Source organism: Moschus berezovskii, chromosome 11, assembly GCF_049115385.1.
Source record: "Moschus berezovskii isolate FMDL1 chromosome 11, NW_MosBer_1.0, whole genome shotgun sequence".
Taxonomy (NCBI): domain Eukaryota; kingdom Metazoa; phylum Chordata; class Mammalia; order Artiodactyla; family Moschidae; genus Moschus; species Moschus berezovskii.
Genome location: NC_142470.1, coordinates 106624254 through 106648277, shown reverse-complemented (window position 1 = coordinate 106648277; position 24024 = coordinate 106624254). Strand labels below are relative to the sequence as shown.

The 24024-nt window shown below is 53.8% G+C and overlaps 1 protein-coding gene across 1 annotated transcript in view; it reads right to left on the bottom strand.

Annotated features, from left to right (window-relative positions):
* Nucleotides 1-24024, bottom strand: part of LOC129539502 (glycerol-3-phosphate acyltransferase 2, mitochondrial) — a 67337-nt gene that overhangs the window by 671 nt on the left and 42642 nt on the right. Inside the window, 19 exon segments of the mRNA XM_088841675.1 lie at nucleotides 181-246; nucleotides 364-484; nucleotides 558-689; nucleotides 1139-1216; nucleotides 1351-1517; nucleotides 1520-1844; nucleotides 1917-1987; nucleotides 2680-2798; nucleotides 3137-3219; nucleotides 3372-3491; nucleotides 3832-4044; nucleotides 4146-4245; nucleotides 4557-4690; nucleotides 5086-5185; nucleotides 7736-7864; nucleotides 8109-8213; nucleotides 8619-8692; nucleotides 9361-9474; nucleotides 9603-9731. Coding sequence (XP_088697801.1) covers nucleotides 181-246; nucleotides 364-484; nucleotides 558-689; nucleotides 1139-1216; nucleotides 1351-1517; nucleotides 1520-1844; nucleotides 1917-1987; nucleotides 2680-2798; nucleotides 3137-3219; nucleotides 3372-3491; nucleotides 3832-4044; nucleotides 4146-4245; nucleotides 4557-4690; nucleotides 5086-5185; nucleotides 7736-7864; nucleotides 8109-8213; nucleotides 8619-8692; nucleotides 9361-9474; nucleotides 9603-9665 — 2314 coding nt within the window. The 5' untranslated portion in view covers nucleotides 9666-9731.

The window sequence follows — 24024 nt, the reverse complement described above, 5'->3', positions numbered from 1 at the left end:
GCACAGCTTCTCTTCTCTAAAGAACAACAACCCAAGGAGAGGACTCAAGCTGGACCCAAAGGCCTCTGTACGTGGCAGCCAGTACTCCTGAGCTTGGGCTTTCACTGCCCACTAGGGGGCAGCAGCCACCAGCCAACCTCCCCCTGCCTCCCAGGGCCTGGGCTGGCTGCTGGGACTCACCGAAGAGCCCTTCCTCCTGGGCTGTGGCCTGTAAGAACTGGAACAGCTGCTCTGCATAGCCGGACTCTATGAGGGAGAGAGTCTGAGACCTCTGGGAGAGAGAGACCGGGCCCCACGCAGGCAGAGCTCACCCCGCACCGTGTTCGGCCTCTCCTTAGGATGGCCATGGTGTGCGGGCCTTACCAGTATCCGGGAGCTGTCCCCGGTGGAGGAAGACGGCAGCCTGTGCAAAAGCCTTCAGCACTGGGCTGAGCAGGCGGCAGAGGAAGAGAAAGAAGTCGGGGCAGCGCAACTGCTGGCTGAGCTGGAAGGGGACAGGCCGGGTGAGGGCAGCTCCCGCCGCCTCCCCCTGCCCCCCCGTGGCTCCCCCGGCGCACCCTGAAGCGCCGGCACTCTGCTTCCTCGGAGCCATCGCTGTCACTGTCGCTGAGGTCCCCGCTCAGTGTCCACAGCAGCTTCGCACTCAAACGCTGCCTCCCTGTGTCACAGGCTGGCTGCGAGCCTGGGGTCTGAGGGCCGGGAGAGCCGTGGAACCGTCAGGCTGGCCAAGGTCCAGTCTCGAGGCCCCCCCAGCGGGGTACGTGGCCATCCAGACATGGGGAGGTGAAGCCAGATGCAGACCTGGGGGGCCTATGAGGATGCCCCAGGCCACACCAGATGGTGACGGCTGCTGAGAGGACATGAGCATCTACCCTCAAGGGCCATAGCCCCTGTGGGCAAGAGATGTGGAGGGCAGGGGGTCTGCAGAAGCCCCCAGAGATGCACCTGTCGAGTCCTGTGACTACAGGCACACACGGGTCCACTGCAGGCATGGTGGCAGGCCCCGAGCTGGAGTGGTGGTGTCAGGACCCAGGCGTCTGTTCAGCTGGGGCCGGGGCTGCCCTCTCCCACCCCACACACCGGGCAGAGGAGGAGCCGGGCCCTAGGCAGGGGCTTCTGTCTGCAGCCCCTTTCCTACCTCCTCAGCCACAAGGAGCCCACATTGGATGAGACGGTCCAGCACCTCCTGACAGTAGCAGTAGGAAGACTGGCAGGGCTGAGGGGCGACAGAGGCATCCGTGTGACCTCAGGCAAGCCCGACCAGACCTGCCGCCACGGGGCTCGGGCAGGCAGTTCCCTCCATGCAGGAGGTGAGGCACAGCACTGAATGGGCTGAGGAGGAGGTCTGACCTGCAGCAGCAGCAGGTCCTGTGGCAGCAAGTGTAGCAGCATCAGGATCTGGCAGTACAGCTCCTTCTGGCTCAGCAGCTCGATGCCCTGCAGCTCCCAGGGGCCCTCGGGCGGCACCCTGCCTGCCAGCAGCCCTCGTACAGCGCAGGCTTGGGGAGGAGAAGGTGGACATGAGGAGGTGCGCCATGCTCCTCACCCCTACGCGTTCCACCCACCGCAAGCCCTGGGGACTCACCACCCACAGCCTCGCTCAGGAAGGTGGGCAGCAGCTCGGCGCTCAGGCGTGCCAGGGACGTGAGGCCTGGGCCAGGACGTGGAACCACCAGCAAGTCCCCCTGCTGGATGCGCAGCAGGGCCACGTGTGGCCGCAGCAGGCTCAGCGTGTGCTGCACCAGGCACCGCAGCTGCCCTGAGAAGCCCACGTCAAAGCCACGCAGCAGCGTCTCCTCTGTCAGCCAGGAGAACTCCCCCAGGAGCTGCGACAGGAACACCCCCTGGGTGGGCAGAGGGGGACTGAGCCAAGGGCCGTGGCTCCTCCCCCCGGCCCTTAGCACCCTGGGCCCTACCTCCTGGTGCTTGAACAGCAGCAGCGTCGCCATGATGGCCGTGCTCATCACCGCAGAGCTCGCCACGCTGGCTGGAGCCAGAGGTCAGAGATGCCGGTCAGGGGCTGAGGCCCAGCAGCCCCGTCCCTCCGTCACTGGGCAAGTCTTCCCAGCCAAGAACACACCTCCCTGCCAGCTGCCACATACACACTCCCACACAACTCCACCCTGGGAAGGGCACAGCAGGCCTGGTCCTTGTGTGCCACCCTCCCCGGTGGAGAATTGACATTTATCAAATACATGCCGAAACCCAGGCTAGGAGCTCAGAGACCCTCCCTGCCTCCTGTAGGCCTGTGCTGTGCTTAGTCGCTCAGTCATGTCTGACTCTCTGCAACCCCACGGTGCTACGCACCAACCCGGTCTCTGCCGCAGCAGAGACACTTGAGAAGATGGTAACAATGCTGTTAAGAGCCCCCTCTGTTCCAGGTACCTGTTAAGCCCCTGCCATACATTATTCAGTTCAGCTGATGTCCCCTCAAAGTGTGCAGTGGGCCGGGCAGCCGCCTGTGTGCTCTGACTTAGTGCCTCCACCATGTTCCCCCTGGCTGCCCCTCCTCAGGGGCAAGGGCAGGGACAAGCTCCACTCTTCATGTGCCCCAAGTGGGCCCGCAGGAGATGGCAGGTGCAGAAACCCACCTGCAATGGAGGGCCCTGACCCACTGGCCAACTCGGAGAACACAGTGCTCAGGAGCCTCCCCCAGAGGCCAGACCGAGGGCCCCTCACCATTCAGGACGTGCCAGCTCAACCTCCTGACCAACAGCTGGTCCTCCTCCCTGAGGGCCAGAAGGGGTCCGGTTACGGGTGTCCACTCCTGCTCCTTCTCAGTGTCGGGAACAACGGTACTAGGATAGAGACACAGGTCACAGCATGAGGGGACCAAACGCCAAGACAATCACGGGGACATCAGAGCTTCCTAAAGACAAAGGTGAGGGTGTTTCCCATCCCTGCAGGCGGGGGCCCGTGTACCCTTAGTCCTTTCCAGGCTGGTGTGCCATAACCCACACCCAACTTACAGGCGGGGTAGGGGGCACCTGGATGGTTTGAGGTGACAAAGAGTAGCTGGTGAGGGAAGGCTGGGGCTGGTGACGTGTCTGGTCAGGAGAGGAGGGGGTGCCAGCTCACGAGCCGGGGTCTTAGAGCTGTCCCCCTTGCTCAGACCCTCATAATCCTCTGCCCTTACCACTGGCCCAGCACGATGGGCTGCAGCAGCTGCTCCAGGGTCTGCCTGCTGCCCCAGCAGCTTCTGGCGTTGATGATGTATTCCTGCCCAGGACAAGGCTCTCAGGTGGTCTGCCCTGGCCCACCTGGAAGCCTACATACAGTCCATCTGAAGTAGGCCAGGCCTGAGGGCTAGGCTGCCAGAAGCCCTAGGACAGACCACAGGTACCCCCAGCCTTGCCCAATAGGGCTCACACCTGCAGGGAGAAGGGTTGGGCCAGATGCACACGGACACAGACACGGCGGCTGCAGCCCCAGCGTCGCAGGCTCCGCAGAACAGCCAGAACACCTGTCCACAGCCCCAGGGGGGCCAAGACCTGCAGGGAGGAGGAAGGCACTGAGGGAGCCGGCTTGCCTGGGGCACGCTTTCTGCTCCACTTCATCTTAGGATCAAACTGGTACATGACCATGACCTCTCCAGGCTCATTTTCTTGTCAATGAAACAGGAGAAATCCTTCCCTAGCAAGGTCTTTTGAGAATGAAATGACAGGATGACTGTTACAGCCTTGGCGGGTGCCACAGGACAATGACCATAGGGGTGAAATTCCTTTGCATTCCCCCCTTAACCCCAGCCCTGATGGGAGTCACAGGACACAACACTGTGCCTCCTCTCTGGAGATGGTATCCACTTGGGGACCCAGGGCAGGAAGGTCTTACGTGGCATGTATCATGGGGTGCCTCTGGAACCAGGTCGTAGGTGACAGCCACTGGCACAAGCAGAGCGTCTGGCACGATGCCTGCCTGGACCGCCTGCACCACTAGGCCCAGCCAGGACAGGCCCAGGGCTGATAGCCGAGGCCCCTGAACCCCAGGGGGCTCCTCCAGGAAGATGAGCAGGGGCTGCCTGCTGGCCAGCAGCTGCTCCACAGTCTGGAATTGGGTGGAGGGAGGCAGGTGTCAAAACCATAACAGCAAAGGCCCCTGTTCCCTGGCCTGGCCCCATAAACCACCACTGCGGGCACAGCACTCACCGCGTGGACCACAGCCCTTGCAAGAACACCCTCAGGGCTGTCCGGGGAGAGGCTGGCCTCTGGGGGCAGAAAAAGCCCCCCGAGTTTCTTCAGCAGAGCTCTGTGGGGCACAGGGCAGAGGAGGTAAGGTGCTCAGGAGATGGGACCAAGCAGGAAGCTAGTGAGAGCCGTTGGCCCCCTCAGCCAGCCTGGGTCCTGCCTCAACACCCTAAGGCCAGGCATGGCCCTAGAGCCCACAGCTGACCCTCCATCTGAGCCCGACAGGCCGGGCTGCACAATATGCTGAGAGCAGAGGGGCCAGGAAGAGACCCTCTGGGGAGCTGATGTTAGCAACACCACCTTCCCTCCCCCACACCTCTACCCCAGTCTGGGGACCTCGCCGCTATACATCTAAGGGCACAAGCCTTTTACCTGAGGATGGGGGAACAGGTGCGGGGGTCCCAAGCCACACGGAGCACGCCCACGCCCTGGGAGAGCAGCACAAAGGGCAGCAGGATGCCATCCAGGACTGACTTGTGGGTAGACAGGAAGACGAGCGGCGAGCCCTGCTCCAGGGAGAGCCAGAAGGAAGTGCCAAGCCACATCCCCGCCCTGAAGATGCAGGCAGCTGAAACCCAGCACCTCCAGACCCAGGGCAGTCCCAGAGGGAGGGAGGGTTCAGCTGAGCAGGCTTTCTCTGAGCACATTTCCCAAAAGCGGAGGAGCTCTGTCAACAACTTGTAAGGTAATACATTGACGTAATGGTTGTTAAGACATGATGAAAAGCCGTTAGAGGAGGCCTCTAGGGAGCAGGACCGTGAGACACGAAGACAAGGTCGTCAAAGAGCAGTGCCTTTTTCCCACCCAGCTGATGGGGCTGGTCCCAACTTAGGGCTGGCCTAGCCTCTGCTCCTGTCCCCGCCATCCCACCCTACCCCATCCCAGTGAGGGCGGGCCTTACTGCCTGGGCGGCCTTGTGGACCATCTTCATCTGGCCCCTGTACAGCTGCACGTTCAGGAAGAGGCAGTTCAGAAACCGCAGCAGTGCCCAGCTAAACAGCCTGGAGAGCAGTGCCCAGTCTGAGGTATGGGCCCCCAGAGGGCCGCCCAGAACCCCTCGAAAGCAGGCACTGCTACTGTCCTCATTTTATAGAAGAGGAAAGTGAGGTTCAGAGTGGTTGCAGAAGCTGCTGGGCAGGATAGAAAGCTAAGAAGTGGGGGTGCAGGGACTGGAAGGTGGGCCTGACAGCAGAGCCCACACCTGCAAGGTGCTGATACTCCCCTAGGAAGATGTCGTGGGCCAGCTGCCTCAGAGCACGTCTGTGCCCCCATGCATCCCAAAGGAGATCAGAGAACCAAGACTCTCTCTAGGCATAACCAGCCTTGTCTCTGCAAACTGCTGGGGAAAGTGAGCTAAAAGGGAGGGTTAGTGATACAGGAGGGAAAGGGGACAAAGAAGGGGCAAAACCTCTGGGAGAGGACGTCCAGAAGCCAGATAGGAGGACTGGCCTTAAGCGAGGACAGAAGCAAGATGCAGGTGGCCTGGAGATAAGGAGGACACGTGGCGTGTCCTCACCAGGTGGCTTCTGTTTCTCCATGAAGCACGATTAATGCACAGTGCGTGAGTCAAAGAAGCAGCAGTCTAGATCAGAGCCTTGGAGGGCACTGTGTGCTCCTCTGAGAATCGCATTTATAAAGGACGCAGGTCTACCCACTGTGCGTCTCTCCAGTGACATTCAGCTGCTTAGATGCAGAGAAGGTGGGTAGCTGGGTTCAAACACAACTGGGTTGTGCCCAGTGACTTCCTCCCAAGGACACTTCTGTCACCAGGGGCCCTGGAATCTAAGCTAGGCCTGGAGGGCAGGAAAGACAGAAGGTGGGCTGATGGCTGGTGTAAGGTGCTCAGGTCAAGGGACTGGAGGTCGTGACAAAGCCAAAGAAAGGTCACATGGAAGGCTGGTCATAGGTCACCAACAACCTCTACTTCCTGTTCCTGTTCACTTGACCTTTCAGCACTTTCAACACAGCTGAGCCTCGCATGTGCTGCCCTGTCCCCTTCCCCTCAGTGACTCACTCCTCCCTGGCTTTAAGTATCGTCTATGTGCTAAAGATCTGCAAATATGCATTCCTGGTCTCAACCTGTTTTTCAAGCTCCAGACTCATATATTAACATATAAGCAGCTGCCTCAGTGTATCCACCAGTATGTCAGGTATCCGTTCCGTTCCGTCGCTCAGTCGTGTCCGACTCTCTGCAACCCCGTGGACTGTAGCCTACCAGGCTTCTCCGTCCATGGGATTCTCCAGGCAAGAATACTGGAGTGGGTTAACATTTCCTTCTCCAGGGGATCTTCCCAACCCAGGGATCAAACCTGGGTCTCCCGCATTGGAGGCAGACGCTTTAACCTCTGAGCCACCAGGGAAGCCCTGTCAGGTATCAGAAAACCTTTATGTCCAAAATGCCTTTTGTGGGCTAAACGCACTCCTCCCCAAGCCTGCCTCCTCCCTGCAACCACACTACCAGGTGCTCAGCCAGACACCCAGCTCACCTGCAGCTGCCCCCTTTCCCTCCACTGGCACCAGTCCAACCCTCCTATACATCAGTGAGGCCTGTTAATTTCACTTTGGTTTCTCGATCCGTTTTCCCAAGTTCTGCTGCCCTCCCCATCCCCCATCATCTCACCTGGACTAACAAACCAGCCTCCCCAGAGGACCTGTTCTCTGTTCTTGACCTCAATAAATCTTGTTGTCATTCTCTAAAACCCTTCCACTGGCTTTCACTGCACTTAGAAATCAAATCCAAATTTCTTGTATACCACTCTGCATATCTGCTCCCTTCTACTTCTCGATTGTGTTTCCAACAATTCACCCCCTCACTTGCCAGCTTTCAACCACATCAGCTTCTTGAGCAAACCTGGCCTTTTCCCGCAGCCACAGCTCATGCTGTTCTCCTCTTGCAGAACTGCTCCTTGACATCCTCACTTCCCCAAGGCTGGCTCAATTCCTTCTGTCCCTGGCTTACAAGTCTCTTCCCCGCCTTCAGGTATTCTCAATCCTAGCCCTTGTTCTGTCCTTCTTGCAAGCATGTGCCATCTCTACTTCCCCAGAGGCTTGCTCTGCATCTAAGAGGATCTCCACCCTGTGCAGGACACATGTGGGAGGAAGCAGGTGGTGACAGTGGTAGGTATGTGTGAGTGGGCAGGCCTACAAGATGGGGGACTACCCATCTCCTCTCTCCACAGGAGCCTGACCTGGGGAAAGGTGGAAGGATAGAGGAGGTACTGAAGTCCAGGTCACAACCAGGGGTTCCTGAGATGATCCCCCTAAACCCCCACCCTCTCAATAGATACACACCAGGCCAGCAGTGGTGAGAACCTAGACTGGAATCTGGGAGCTGGCTCAGATCAAAGCCCCTCCCTCTTCCCCAACTGGTCCCTTGAAGGAGCCAGCTGTTTTCAAAAGTCTTAGTGTCCAGATCAGGGCTCCTTCAGGCTGTCTGGTAAATATACCACCCAGCTCCCCCAGAAAGGGAGTCTAGTCTTTTCCCAAGCCCAGCCAGTGGTCTCTCCCCAAAGGCAGAGGCCCCAGCCCAGGGTGCCCTTCGGCAGAGTTACCTGAGTAGGAAGGGGCGGGGCGGGGCCTGGATGTGGCCCAAGATGCGCTGTACCTCTTTCTTCATGTGGCTGGGCACCTGGCCTTCCCCAGCCCCTCCCGGGGCCCTCCCTGAGATAACATTCTGCACCCTGTGGTGGAGGCGGGGGAGGTGGTGGTTGCAGTGTAAGGCTGAAGCATGCCTAAGGTCACTTCCCTCAGCCCCACAGTCCCCAGGGCACAGCCTCCAGCCTTCACCCTCCATCTTTAAAAAAGGGTCCCTGACCAAGCTAACACTCTAGAAAGCAGTCCTTTCAACCAGCCCCGTCTAGAGCCTTTGTCATCCCTTTAAGGATCCCAGAAGTACCAACCAGATCCCAGTCCCTGCCTCCTCACCCAGTGCTTTCCACGATCTTCTGTGAGGCATCCTGGCAGGGTGGTATGTGCTGCTCCAGTGACCACAAGAAATAGCAGAGCCTCCGAACCAGCCAGCCCCGAAACCTGGGCACAGCTCCCAGAGCAGGGGGGTAGATGTCTCAGAGGGCCCCCCCCAACTAGGGCCCACAGAGGGTATTCCATCAGGAAGGGATCACATCCTAGTCCCGTGGACTGGGAACATCTGAGCTTGGCTTATCATGGAGCAGGAGGAGGAAGCACCTGCTCACCTGTGGCCCATTCCTATCCCCTCTCCCCAGGGAACAGGGTACAGGCTCGGGGCTTGAAAGCTCACAAAAGGAGCTGCAGGAAAACTCCAAGCCTGCCTGTCCCCACCCGTGGGTTTGAAGCAGAGGGCACAGTCCATTCTATCCCATCAAAAGAAGAAAATGATACCACAAAGCAGGGCCCCAGCAGCCCTGTACCCAAGGGCCCTGCCCACCACCCGGCCCCACCCCCAGCTCTGACTACCTGGTGTTCTCCTCCTTCACCAGGATCACATTGCAGAAGCCGAGGTCCATTATGCTTCTGTGGAAGAGGGACTCCTGCCAGAAAGGGGCAGAGAGCATGTCCTTGGGGGGGCCTTTGCAAACTGGCAAAGGAAAGCTCCTGCTCTGTCTTCTGCAGTCTTTCCCTGATGGACTATACAGTCTACCAAGAGATGGATTATAGCACTGCAGTTCCCAAAAGATGTCTGACCTCAGATCCTGAAGTTCACTTAGGAGAGAGGGCTCCATGGTCAAAAGGAAAGGGCTGCATCCTTTACAGAATCACCCTCTTGGAGAGTAGCGTATCAACTCTGAGAAGTTCTCTCACCAACAGCAGGGAACGTGTAGCCTGGATCTCCACAAGAACCCTGAGTCCCATCAGCACCAGCACATAGCACGGACCTTCAGGGGCCCCAAGCATGTGCCAAGTGCTCGCTGACTCTGAGTGGACAGTGTCTCCAGGCCCTCCGCTCTGAGTGCAGGCATGCTCAGACCCCAGCCCTCTGGCCTCTCAGATCCCGCTGTACCTCCCCACCCAACTCTCCCTGGCTTGGGAGCCAGGAGCCAGGCCCAAACCAGTAGTGCACCCATTGTCCTCAAAGACAACAGGCGTGGGGAAGGGATGGGCTTGGAAGACATAAAGGAAACTGCTTCCCAGGGTTGCGGCAGCTGTGGCTCCCAGAACCAAGCTTTTCAAGGTAGGGCCTGGCTTGACCATCACTCACCCAGCTCTTAGGGGTACAGGTCTGGCAGCAGCGACCCACAAAGGGGCGGTATTTCCCCAAGAATGGGGTGACAGCCTCCAGCTTCATCCCAAAGCCTGAGGACCACAGGCTGTTCTGGAAAAGGGCCACAGGGAGAGATGAGAGGGCTCAAAGTTCTTGACAGAGGGAGGTGGGCTCCAGGAGTGAGGGGCACAGGACGGGAGGCAGGAAGGTAGAGGGTATTCTGGGAATGGGAACGCTACCTCCTGACCATCCTGGCTTCTTCTCTGCTGGGTTTGGAGTCTGGCTTCCGCCATGGTGTTCATGGGGGTCTACAGCATCTGGGAACCAGCCACCTCTGCACCCCTCCTCTGTCTCCAGAAGAACCTGACCTGGGAAGAGGAAACAGGATGGAGGAGGGACTGGAATCTGGGCCACAACCAGAGGTTACTGGAGTGACCCCCACGTCCCCACCCCAAAACAGACAGACAACATGCAAACCAGCAGTCATTTGATCCAGGGCTGGAATCTGGGGGCTGGCTCAGATCAAAGCATTTCCCCCCAATACCCAACCGATCCCACCAAGGAGCCAACTATCCTCAAAAGATCTCACAGTGTCCAGATCAGAGCTCCCTCAGGCTAGCACTCAGAAGATGGGTTGTCTCATCATGGATATCCACTCTGCCTTCTCACAGCACAGATGGGGCTGTATTAGAGACTCTGACACTTTCTGGGCACCAGGAAGGAACAAGGCTGGACTGGCAGGAAGGAGGCATGAGGCTGCCAAATAGGAACAGGACCACTGTCCAGGGGTCACCAGGGCCTTCTCAGCTGCTCTTCCCCTCAGCACCAGAAGACAGCCCTTTTCCTCTCAATCATTACAAGAATGAGGGCCGAGGGTACTGGATGGGTGACCATTCTCTGGGTCAGAACTCAAAGAAATGCCACACAGACCTGTCCCCAAGGAATGGACTTCTGGTTGGGGATAAGACACTTTTCTACAACACAGCACTCTCCACAGAAGATCCCACTTGGTATCGCCTCAGCCTCCTCCTTTCTACCACAACATAACATCCATCTTCCGTAAGATAGCACTGAACCCCTGCTAGTCCAGAAACTGGGCCCTAAAAACCCTTTTCCCCTGATCTCTCTCCATGTACCCGATGGATAGGCTGATCCAATTATTGCTATCATCTCTACCCTCACTACACAGTTCCTACTCCTACCTGGGAAAAACTTCTTGCTTCCCATCACCTCCCCAAATTCTAAGTCCACGGCTCTAAGTCCGTGATGCTTCAACATCACCTTCTAGGTTTTTCCTCCCTTCCTTGGTTCCCCCAGCCCAAGCCTGCCAGGCAAGAAGCCTCCTCCAGGGTTAGCCCACACCATCTGAAAGTATCCTGAGAGCAAGAGCTACAATGCACTCAGCTCCGAATGCCCAGCCTTCTGCCCGGACCAGAGGAGGGACCCAGGAGATGCTAGTTAACAGACTGTAACTTCCTCTCTCAGAATTCCTCTGCATCTCTCCTCTTCTCCTCGGTCAGCAGTTTAGAACCCAGGACCAAGCGGTACCAGGATCACAATTCCCCAGTGAACAGCTCTGGTAGACTCATCCGGAACGTACCTCCCCCTTTGAAAATGTTCTCCCAGCCCAATTCACTGACACTTGGCACAGGAAGTCCCCAAGACCAGGCTCCAGTCTGGAGTCCTGCCTGCTTGGCAAGGAGGGTGTCTGCTCCCCAGCTTCAGAACACCCCCGCTCTCCAACCTAACCCCACTAGATCTGGGCTAATGCTACAGGGACACAGTAAGGGTGAGAGGAAGGGAAGGATATGTTAAGACAAGGCAAGGGATAACTCCCAGTCACCAACCAAGTCAGCTACTCAGTTCACACAATCCAGGGCTCAGTTCTGGGATAGATCTTTCCAGCACTCTAGCCCCCCAAATGGGGACTTCTCTGTCAGTCTGCAACTCCTTTCTGGACGCCCCTCCCCGCAGGTCACCAACAGCAGAGGCGGCAAACTGGCCACCAGAGGGCCAAATGCAGTTCACAAATGTACTTTCTTTGGCCCTGCAATCTTCTACAACTTGATGGATTAACCTCAACATTTAAAACTAGAGAGCTTGTCAATCATAAATCTATTAAAAATAAATAAACATTTTTAAAAAGCCAGAGAGCTTGTTACTTTAAAACAACAACAACAAAACAAAGGAAAAAAAAAACACCCCGCGTCTCCAGCGGCTGTTGTTTAAAACAAGCACAAACCAGCGACCTGGCACCTCTGGCACGCACCCCACAGGGCCTCGAGTGGCCAGAGCCCAGCGCCACTGTCCCCACGCCCCTCTGCCCGGCCGCACGCACCCTCCCGTCCACCACCGCCTCAGTCACACCCGATGCCCGGCCCCCGTGCGCATCTGAGTTCGCGTCCCTGATCAAAAGGTCGCACCCAACCCGTTCCCGTCTGGTATGCCTGTTCCCTACAAAGAACCACGGGCTGAACATGACCTCTTCACCCTGCAGCCCGCACCTGGCCACCTGGCGCTGGGGGAGAGGGGACTCAGCCCCTCACAGACCCACAGCGAGCGTCCCCCAGCGGCCCTTAGATGGAAGGAAGGGCTTCTGCCACGCTGGCTCTGCGTCCAGGGTGACGAGAAGCCGAGGACCACACTTAGCTAGGCTCTCTGAGGGGCTGCCCTTCAGACCAAGGACCCCACAGTGGGCCTACAGGGCCGGCGCCCCCGCCCAACCCTCACCAATCCCTAGAAAGGCCCTCCGGGTTGGCGCCCAAAGCGGGAAGGCCCCTGAGCGTCCCTGAGCCTGGTCCGACCCAGCCCAGCCCGGGAGCAACTCCCTCGAATCCTACCTCACGCCCGGCGCCAACTCCCGCCAAAGCAGCAGCCGGAAATGCACGGCGACAGCCTCGGCGCGCCGTCTGAAAGGCATCTCTGAGAGCCAATTGGAAAGCGCGCGGGGCCCGAAGCCCCGCCCCTGGCGCCCTGCCGCGACGCACGCTGCGTGGCCTCGCGGCCGTGAGTGTGGGCGGGCGGGGCTGCACGTGAGGGTTGGGGTGTGGGGTCGTCTGGCTGTGCAGTGTTAGTCTGGCCACGTGCTGCTCACTTTCCCAGGCGGGCCCCGCAGGTGCATATGTCCGTGAGACCCAGGGTACTTGAAGGATGGGGATGCATGGGCTGCCAAGTTCTAATGAAAGAGGTTCCCAGGGTTCTTGAGTGCGTGGTGAGTCGTGTGCGACTCTTTGAGAGCCCATGGACTGAGGGTCCTCTGTCCATAGGATTATCCCAGCAAGAATACTGGAGCGAATTGCCTTTTCCTACTCCAAGGGATCTTCCCAACCCAGGGATCGAACCCGAGTTTCCTGCTGCTCCAGCATTGACAGGCAGGTTATTACTGGGCCACCTGGGAAGCCCTTCCCCGGGTACACATGCTGCCAAATGGAAGTGAATGCTCTAGCAAAATCCCAAATTAGGAAGACTTGGAAAAGAAATCCCCAGAAGCCAGTTTTGGATCATGGGAAACAAGTCAGGCCTCCTCGGTGTCCTTTCCTTTGTTGATTAGAATGCTAGGTCACAATTAGGAATATACTGCAGTTACCAGGTGCCTGAATTTCAGCTAGCCCTGTGACTACTGTGCTTATTGGTGTGGTTGTTTGGTAAATATCCAACTCCTGTCTCCACCCTAACATCCCTTTGTTCTGGGAACACCATCTGTCTGTGGGGTTGAATTTCACAGTTGTCAGTAGGCCCCCACCATTCCTTCTTAGGGAGATTTATTGCTCAGAAGTAGCCCAAAACAGATACTTCACACCAAAAGTTCATGGATTATGATGGTAGAGACCAGGTCTGTCATCTAGCAGAGTTTCTCTCCTCAGTCATTTTGCTTCTTTGGAAGAAGTGTTTTTTGTTCATGTTGTTTGCTACAGTTTGGACATTTTAAAAGAAGCATACTTCTCAGGCCCGGATTTTAGCTGGGATACTGAGAATGTAGCGTCCTCATCAAGCAGTGCACAGGAAACGTGGAACTCCCATGCCATGAGACCTGTGGGCCAGCTGCTGTGCAGACTGATTGGCTGACTGGGACCTTGGGAGAAACAGAGAAACTTCTTGGGTCTTCTTGGCCCCACCCAACCTGAACTGGACTTCGGGAGCCCCACCCCAGGCTCAGGCCGGATAGCATCACCCAAAACATCCTGATGCATGTAACTGAGTCTCTGGACCCAGAGGGATGAAGACCCTGTGGGTGGGGGTCAGTGTTCCCTGAATTTGATGGGCTTTCCTGCTGCAAGTCATCTGGAAAAGAGGACTTAGGCTGGCATTCATCTGGGCAGAAGGGCTCTCGCCCCTCTCTGTAGGGATCACCAGGTGTGTCCTCGGTGCTGTCAGACTTGGCTGGCAATGGAGGGAGTGGTGCTGAGAAACATTCCAGGCCCACTCTTCATCTCCGCTTGGAGATTTCCTCCCTAGCATTTATCAAAGTGCTGAGTGCCTGCTCATTGCTGGCTGAGCACAAAGTCAAGCTGAAGACACCCCCTCAAGTAGTCAGCTCATGCTCCTGGGAGGGGTGGCCCAATATACGACTGTGTCAGTTCTCCCTAAATTAATTTCTAACGCCACTATAATCGCGATGAAAAGTCCAGCTGTGTAAACTTGCTCTGAAATCTGTGAGGAGAGATTAAAGGTCTCTAGATGTCTAAGTAAAACAGGGGTGGGCAGGAAACTGCTTTACACAGATATTCAGACATATGACAGAGACGTTGATTTAAAAACAAACGAGAAACCAATATGGTGTCAGTGAAAGAATGGACAACTCACTGGAACACCATGGAGAGCTCAGAGTTGGATCCCTGGTTATAGGGGAGCTTTGTATGTGATAAGAGGTGCACCACAAGCCAGTGGAGAAACAGTTGTTCTTATTGGGAAAACTCTGACTCACTTTATAGAGAAAAATGATGTTATCCCATACAAGATGGTGGATTAAAGAATCAGTGTGAACAGACAAATTATAGCATTGATAGAAAATACATGAAGGGAACATCTTTGAGACCCAGAGGGAAGAAAGGATTTCTTAGACAAAATTTCAAAGTACAATCCATAAAGAAAAATAAAGGGAGGAATTTATTGTGTCACAATTAAAACTATTCCAAATGCTATGTTACACAATGAGAGAAGGTAAGTGCTAAGTCGAAAACAACAACAAATCCTTTGTCCGTTTTTTTTTTCCTGTTAATTTGGAGGAGGCTCAATATTCTGCCAATTAACAAGCAAAATAAATGGACAGAGGATTTGTTGTTGTTTTAGTCTCTAAGTGGAGTCCTACTCTTTTCGATCCCCTGGACTGTATAGCCCACGGGGCTCCTCTTTCTATGGGATTTTCCAGGCAAGAATACTGGAGTGGGTTGCCATACCCTTCTCCAGGGGATCTTCCTGACCTAGGGATCAAACCTGGGCCTCCTGCCTTGCAGGCAGATTCTTTATCATCTCAGCCATGAGAGAGGGTTCTTCCTTGATGACTCAGTAGTTAAGAATTTGCCTACTAATGCAGGGGACACGGTTTTGATCCCTGATCCAGGAACTAAGATCCCATATGCCAAGGAGCAACTAAGCCCGTGTGCCACAAGCCCAAGTGCCACAACTACTGAAGCCCACGCACCCTAGAGCCTGTGCTCCGCAACAAGAGCAGCCGCCAAAATGAGAAGCCCGTGCACCCCAACGAAGAGGAGCCCCGCCCACAGCAGCTTGGGAAAGCCTGCACGCAAAACAAAGACCCAGTGCAACCATAAATTAATTAAATTTAAAAAATAAAGAGTACCTCCGTATAAAAAAAAGATCCTGCAGGCCTCGACTGAGAGCTGATGCAGCCAAATGAGTATTTTTAAAATATATATCTCACGCCGTACCTATGTGGTAGGCAAAATTTTAAAATGAGCCCCAGTGCCCAAGCCCTTTTATGAGCCTCTTCCCTTGAGCATGGTCAGGACCCATAACTTGCGTCTAACTAACAGAATATAACAAAGAAAGTGATGGACTGTCAACCCCTGATTAGGTTACTCTGGAAGAAAAAGGTGAAGGGAATTTGCTGATGTAATTAAAGTCCCTAATAAGTTGATTTTCAGTTCATCAACAGGGATATTATCCTAGGTGGATAGAACCTAGTCTGGTGAGCTCTTTTAAGAGGGAAATAAAGGTCAAAGACTCTCTCTCCTGCTGACCTTGAAGAAGCAAGTTTCCTTGATTTCTGTGACCACAAGTTGATCATTTCTGCTCACTACCTGAGGCAGCCTGGAAGCAGGTCTTTCTCTAGTTAAGCCTCTGATGAGAATGCAGCCTGGCTATTATCTTGATTGCAGCTCGAGCAGAAGACCCAGCAAAGTCATGCCCAGCCTCCTGGCCCACAGAAAATGCAAGATTAAAAATGTATGTTATTTTAAGCCACTAAGTTTGTGGTAACATGTTTCATGGCAGCAGAGAACTAATGCAATCTATTATGCCAGGTCAAACACAGCTGGAAAAAGTTGACTGGTGGTGTTGGGTGGGCATGGAGGGATGTTCATCAGGGTAGAAGAGAGAAGCGACTGTGGAGGTATTTTAGTTAATAGCACATCTCCCCTGTGCTCTGCTTAGTCTCTGTGTCGTGTCCAACTCTTGGCGACCCCGTGGACTGTAGCCCATCTGGCTTCTCTGTCCACGGGGATTCTCCAGCAAGAGTACTGGAGTGGGTTGTCATGCCCTCCTCCAGGGGATCTTCCCAACCCAGGAATCGAACTGAGGTCACCTGCATTGCAGGCAGATTATTTACCATCTGAGCCACCAGGGAAGCCCAAGAATACTGGAATAAAGCCTATCCCTTCTCCAAGGGATCTTTCCAATCCAGGAGTCAAACCAGGGTCTCCTGTATTGGAGGCGGATTCTTTACAAGCTGAGCTACCAGGGAAGCCCAGTACATCTCCCCTACAACCTGCCATTTCATTTCCAGGTATAGATGCAAAAGAAACTGACACGGGTCCAGAACACACGCATGTCGTGATGTTCACTGCAGAGTTCTTTGGCACGGATCGGGAACGGGCAGCCTAGGGTTGTTGGAGGCAAACTAGGTGTCCACCTCGGGGAGAATGGAAAGAAAAATGAGAGCGATTCACAGCATGGAGAACTATGCGGCAGTTAGAAGAGAGTAAATGCACACAGAGCAACGTGGATGGGCCTGAAAACAATGCTGAGTTTGTAAAGTAAGAGACAACAAGAGAATCAAAACATTGCCATTGGCATAAATTTAAGAATACATGAAGACAATAGTCATTTTGCAAGAACGTTTACAGTGGGGGAGAAAGGTCCATTAGCATGCTGCCCGTGCAGAGGAAGGGAATGAAAGAGCGGTAGATACGGAGAATGAATAAAACAAGAGACGGGCTTTATGGGACCAAAGAGGAAGTTGTGCCAAGGAATTCAACTCGAGAGCATAATGAGCTGCCCCTGAGGTCCAGAGGCAACTGAGGCAGCAGCAATGTCCACTCCTTCAAAGGGGATGGTTCTGTTGGGCAGGCAGAGAAAGAAACAGCCAGTGCTACCCGAGTGGGTAAGTGCTGTGCGAGCAGCATATGGAGAGTGATAAAGGAGAAGTTAATCCTGCCTGATACGGAGTACTGGCTTTCTATTTGCAGTGAATGACTTTCAGTGTGAATGCCTGAAAGTCCAGCTCAAATTGTTTTTTTTATTTTCAGGGTTTGCTAGTTTGTTTTTTTTTCTTTGAACAAAGGGAATTTCTTGACTCAAATGACTGAGCAGTTCAGAGGTAACTTTCAGGCATAGATGGATTCAGGTGCCGTAATCATGTCATCAGGATGTCACCTAATGCCCTTCCAATCTGTTTCCCTCTGGGTTGGTTTCATTCTTGGGCTGAGCCCCTTGGTGGACAAAGATGGTCCCTGGCAGTACCAGCTGTATATTCTCCAGCTAACAAACCCAGCAGTGTGGGTGTCCCTTTCCTAGAGGTTCCCACAGAATCCCCAAGGCTGATGCTCTTGGGCCCAGAAGGAATCACTTGCCCAAGCCTGAACCAATTCATACAATTCTGATGGCCATACTGGAGAGGCACAACTGTCTAGTATCAGTAAGGGGATTCTGGCATGGGGAATGGCATAAGCAAGAAGTCCAGCATCACGAAGCTGGACCAGCAGAACATGAAGTTCCCTGCTGCTGCTGCTGCTGCTGCTGCTAAGTCACTTCAGTCGTGTCCCTACTCCCCAGCAATTCCAGGGCAGCAGGCACCATCAGAGTTTCTGGGCATGGGAAGGTCTGATCATATCTGCAATTTGCAGACTTCACTTGGCAGCTGGGGGTGGGTGTCCTAGAGGAGCAGAGACATTCAGGCCCTCTAGCATTTCCCCCAAGAAAGAAAGTGCCTCAAGAAATACCTTCCAAAAAAATAAAAGAATACCTTCCTCTAGGGACTTCCATGGTGGTCTAATGGTTAAGAATCCACCTTGCAGGCTTCCCTCGTGGGTCGGTGGTAAAGAATCCGCCTGTCAGTGCAGGAGACACGGGTTCGATCCCTGATTTGAAAAGATCCCACATGCTGAGGAGCAGCTGAGCTCTTTCACCACAGCTATTGAGCCTGTGCTCCAGAGCTCAGGAGCCATAATTACTGAAGCTCACGTGCTCTACAGCCCATGCTCTGCAGCAAGAGAAGCCACAGCAATGAGAAGCCAGTGCGCCACAATCAGAGTAGTCCCCACTTGCCAAACTAGAGAAAAGCCCGCGCAGCAAGACCCAAGGCAGCCAAAAATAAAGAATCTGCCTTGTGGTGCAGGGGATGCAGGGTCAATCCTTGGCTGGGGAAATAAGACCCCATATGCTCCAGAGCAGCTGAGATATAAGCCACAAATAGAGAGTGAGTGCATCCTGCAACAAAGGTCCTACGTGACCCAGTAAAGGTCCTGCGTGCTGCAACTACGACGACCCAACACAGTGAGGGAGAGAGGAAAGAGACCTTCCGCTAGGCCCTTCTTTCTGCTAAAGAGGCTAGCGTGTTCAATGCTTCAACACAAGTGGCCCTCATAGGGTCCTGGATCGTAGCAAGAGAGAGTCCACATGGAAGCAAATCTTTATAATCAGTCACCCGAAAAACACTTAACTGGCCTGTATTCATTCTGCACCAGGCAAGCTGCGAGGACAGAATGGTCACACTCTAGCCACAAAAACCCATTCAGGGCCAGCCCCAAATTCTGGGAATTCTCCAGCACTTAACCAACAGCCCTTCTACCCCACCTAGCCTACAAGCAGCTGGGAGGGTGGCTGATGGCATTGTCTCCAGGGTCACTGGGGGCCACAGTGGGTTGGGCAGGGCATGGTGGGGGGCAGTGTGGGGTTTCTGAGGGTCAGGAACAGCCTTCTTTTATGCAGCCCCCACAACATCCCTTTCAAAACCACTGCTCCCCACTGCCTGGGGTTTTGAATGCAGATCTCAGCCTCTTTCTGGCTGTGGTGAGCAACTAAATTCAAGAGGCTGAGCTCCAGCCATGCGGGCCAAGAACGGGTAGCATTGCTTTTTCCCAGCAGGGTTGGTTGTTGCTAGTCTGCGCCTTCCTCCAGAGCAGGACACAGAGCAGAAGGAAACATGTGGGTTCTTTAGAAGGATTTCACCTGCAAGGAACCGAAGGCCCACCTTGAAGGGGCTTAAACAATAAGGGAGATAGGCCTTCTGTGCAAAGAAGCCCCAAGGTAGGACAGCCTGGGGCTGTTTAACTCAGTGCTGCAGTGGCATCAACAGAGACCCAAGCCTCTTGCACCTTTTGTGCTGCCTGCCTCTGTCCCCAAAACAGCTTCCCTTATGATCCCAAGATGGCTGCCTCAGTTCCAGCCATCACATCCAGAAGGGAATGGCATCCAGGAGAGGAGATCAGCTCTTTCTGGATATGTCTTTTTAAGAGTGAGGGAACTTTCCCCAGAATCCCGTAAGCAGTTTTTCTGTTATAGCTTAAGTGACCAGAATTACATTGCACATCCATTCTTGGTTGGTCTCCAGCAGAGGGCACAGGAAAACCACAACTGGCTTACATGGACTCCCCCCGAGTAGCACAGAATTCTAATGCCCCAGCAGCATTTGCTGCACCTGGACGCAGAGGTTCTTCCCACTCAGAGAGCAGTAGAAAGGAGATTGGAACTCCAGTCTTGTCTTCTACACCAGTCTTGTCTTCTACACCAGTCACTGTGACCCTGGGGGCATCAGTTCCCCATTGGTCCTCCATCCACAGGCATTCTCTCCTCACACCTTGTTGACACTACTCTGATATGACTTGGTGGCAAAGTGCCCAGCCAGGGGATGGCTCATGACTGTGGAGACAGTTGTGGAGCACCTCTGCCTCGTATGGGGCTTCCCTGGTGGTTCAGATGGTAAAGAATATGCCTGCAATGCAGGAGACCTGGGTTTGATCCCTGGGTCAGGAAGATCTCCTGGAGAAGCGAATGGCAACTTACTCCAGTATTCTTGCCTAGAAAAGTCCGTAAACAGAGGAGTCTGGGTAGGCTACAGTCCATGGGGTCACAAAGAGTCAAACATGAGTGAGCGACTGACACTCACTTTCACAGTTTCTGCACTTTCTTAGCTACTTGCCTGGACAGCCTCCACTGAAACTAGGGGTAACGACCAACTCCCAGGCAAAGAGAAAGAAGGAGGACTCTGCTAGAGTCTTTCTGGGAGATTTTTTTCTGTAAGAAAAGCCTCCTTCATTTTTCTCTCCTCTATCCTACCTTCTTTCCAGTTTTGTTTGCCATTAAATGAGAATGTGATGATTGGTGTTTTGGCAGCCATCTTGCCATGAGGGAAATACTAGGAAAATCTCAGACTTGCCATCCTCATGCTTTGGCTTTTGGGGGCTGTGGGACAGTCCTGCAACCACATTGATTTGTTATGTGAGTAAAGTAGACTCCTGTTTAGTTAAGCCCACATTCAGTTCAGTTCAGTTCAGTCGCTCAGTCGTGTCCGACTCTTTGAGACCCCATGAATCACAGCACGCCAGGCCTCCCTGTCCATCACCAACTCCCGGAGTTCACTTAAACTCATGCCCATCAAGGTGGTGATGCCATCCAGCCATCTCATTCTCTGTCGTCCCCTTCTCCTCCCGCCCCCAACCTTTCCCAGCATCACAGTCTTTTCCAGTGAGTCAACTCGTCGCATGAGGTGGCCAAAGTATTGCAGTTTCAGCTTTAGCATCAGTCCTTCCAATGAACACCCAGGATTGACTTCCTTTAGAATGGACTGGTTGGATCTTCTTGCAGTCCAAGGGACTCTCAAGAGTCTTCTCCAACACCACAGTTCAAAAGCATCAATTCTTCGGCAATCAGCTTTCTTCACAGTCCAACTCTCACATCCATACATGACCACAGGAAAAACCATAGCCTTAACTAGATGGACCTTGGTTGGCAAAGTAATGTCTCTGCTTTTTAATATGCTATCTAGGTTGGTCATAACTTTCCTTCCAAGGAGTAAGCGTCTTTTAATTCATGGCTGCAATCAGCATCCGCAGTGATTTTGGAGCCCAAAAAATAAAGTCTGACACTGTTTCCACTGTTTCCCATCTATTTCCCATGAAGTGATGGGACCAGATACCATGATCTTAGTTTTCTGAATGTTGAGCTTCAAGCCAACTTTTTCACTCACCTCTTTCACTTTCATCAAGAGGCTTTTGAGTTCCTCTTCACTTTCTGCCATAAGGGTGGTGTCATCTGCATAACTGAGGTTATTGCCAGGCATATCCGGACTGATATGGATCTCAGTTTCTTCATCAGTAAAGTGAAGAGGGTGGTTCTGAGGGTGGCCATCCTCCTTTGGGCTCTCATGTTCTGTGATGAGGGAATCGTCCTAGAGCTCACCCACCAGGGCACTGAGAAAAACCAAGTTCCTGTTAACTTTCCGTCTGTCTTTGTGAACTTGAGAGGACAAAACGCTGTGATTGGAGAGTCCCTGAGCCCTATCCTTTCCTCCAGGAAACTCCACCCATCACCCAAATTCCCAGAGGACAAGGGTGAGGATCAGTTCAAATTGCACATAAGAAAAACACAGAAAACTGACAGCAGTGTCTTAGCAAATAAGTTTTGGGGGTTTTCTCCTGAAGTGATAAGAAATCCAGAGGTCAGGAGGCCACAGGTGGTCAGCTCCAAGGGTTGAACTGAAGGTCCTTTCAGCTCTGCCATTTGCAGCAGGCCTCATCCTCACAGTCACAAGATGGCTTATGCCCCAGAGAGGAATAAGTGGCGGGACTTCCCTGGTGGTCCAGTGTTTAAGAATCTGCTTTCCAATGCAGGGAATGCTGGTTAAAAGATCCCACATTCCTTAGGGCAACTAAACCCAGACGCCTCAACTATTGAGCTCAGTTGCCTCAACTAGAGAAAAGCCCACATACCCCAAGGAATGATCCCGCCTGCCACAACTAATACCAAATAAATAAATTGAAAGCAAAAGTAAGAGGGGGTGACAGAGGATGAGATGGTTGGGTGGCATCACTGACTCAATGGACATGAATTTGAGCAAACTCCAGGAGATGGTGATGGACAGCAAAGCCTGATGTGTTGCAGTCCATGGGGCTGCAAAGAGTTGGACACAATTTGGCAACTGAACAACAGCAAATGTGTGGTGTGTGTATGTGTGTGTGTATAAAAGGTTAAGTGGTGGGTGAAGGACAAAGTTGAAGAGCCACTGGGTCTGACAGGAAAGCAGTAGCCATCCTGGAAACCCCACTGAGAGGAGACGCCTGTCATCAGGCTTCCTGAGTTGTGTAGCTTCCTCTGCTTTGAGGGAGAGGCAGGGGAGAGTGGCTGGTAGGCAGACAGCTAGCCACGGGAGCCGCCAGGTTTGGGGCCAGAAGACCTGGAACTCGGGCCAGCATGGCTTCTTGTCACCCTCCGGCCCTGGTGCTCAGTTAATGCTGTAGCCTCGGCAGTCTCACCTGCCTGACACAGAGGAAGGGGCCACATTTCAAGTGCCCAAAGCCACATGTGGTCAGTGGCTACTGTGGTGGACAATACAGGCCTGGTGGCTTTCCTCTGGTTGTTAGCGTGGCAGTGGTGGGCATTAACCAGAACAGGGATCATTTTTTTTATTGGTTTTGCCATACATTGACATGAATCTGCCTTGGGTGCACACGTGTTCCCCATCCTGAGCCCCCCTCCCACCTCCCCCCCCATCCCTCAGTGTCATCCCAGTGCACCAGCCCCAAGCATCCTGTATCATGCATCGAACCTGGACTGGTGGTTCGTTTCACATATGATAATATACATGTTTCAATTCTATTCTCTCAAATCACAGGGATTCATTTGTTAGAGAGACAAGAGGGAAACTGCCAGCCCCTGCTCATCTGTGGCTATGAGAAAGACAGCTGAGAGGCGAGTTCTCTCCTGATGGGGGATGTTTCATGAACACAAAGTCCCCCTGATTATTTTTATGCATCTCAGAGTCCAGAGCTGTGGGCTCAGGCGTGTGAGCAGGAAGGCCCTAGAGAAGAGGGGCTGTGACTGCTTGTTGGGGCGGATGACCATTCCTTGGGTTAAGGGCAGGGGGAGGAGTCCCAGTGGAACACACACAGGTTAGGAAGGAAATTTTAAAAGGGCCTGTGCCTGGAAAGCTGCCTTTAAAAAAATCAGATGAACTCAGAGCATGGAGCCAGCTACAGAGAGAGGGCGAGAAGCCTTCATATTTGGAAGAAATGGTTGCTCAGGTTTTGGCCACAACGCATCAGAAACTCCAGGAGGAATGAGATCAATTGAAAAAAAAAAATGGGTTTGATCTTGTAGATCAAAAGGGAACAGTAGAGAACAGTCAGCCGCCTCCATGACTGCAACCCTGCTCCTCTTCTATGGAGGACAGTGGACCAGCTCAGAAACAGGCTGAAGGGGTTGTTGGAGCAGTGGTACAGGAAGGGGGTGCCCGGGAGAGGAAGTGAAGCTGCGGATGTCATGGGAGAGGGGCCAGAGGAAAAGCCTGTGCTACTGACAGGTCACTACTGTCGCATGTGGCTTGAGGATTTCAAGAACCAAGGGAAGCCTGTCTGGGTCCTGGAGTCTCAGGGAGGAGCACTTCCTGGTCCAGCTAGCCCTCCCAAGGCATGGACAAGGGCAGCAGCCCTCAGCATCTCTCCCCACACTGTCGAAAAAAGAGAGCTAGAGAAGGCCGAGAGGGAGGGAGCTGGCTTGGCTCCCCCCTGGGAGGGTCAACCCAGGCCTCCTGCATCCCATGGACCTTGCCCATCACCCTGGGGGCTCAACCTTTAAATTCTTTGCTCAGTACTAGAAAAGTTCCAACCATTAACAAGGGCCAAGCAAATGCCCCTGCCTTTGACCTTGGTGCATGGCAATGTTCCTCTCTTTCAGAGGAGGTGTGGGGCCTTCCCTAGTGGCTCAGTGGTAAAAATCCACCTGCCAAGTGGGAGACTTAGTGGAAAAGGAAATGGCAGCCCGCTCCAGTATTCTTGCCTGGGGAACCCCATGGACAGAGGAGCCTGGCAGACTATAGTCCATGGGGTTGCAGATGAGTCAGACATGTCTTAGCGACTAAATGGCAGCAGCAGGGACCCAGGAATGGAGAAGATCCTTCAGCCAATTTGTATATCATCTCACTTAACTTCCCAACAATCACTCATGGTGAGCATCATTCTTACTCACTTTATATATTAGGAAACAGAG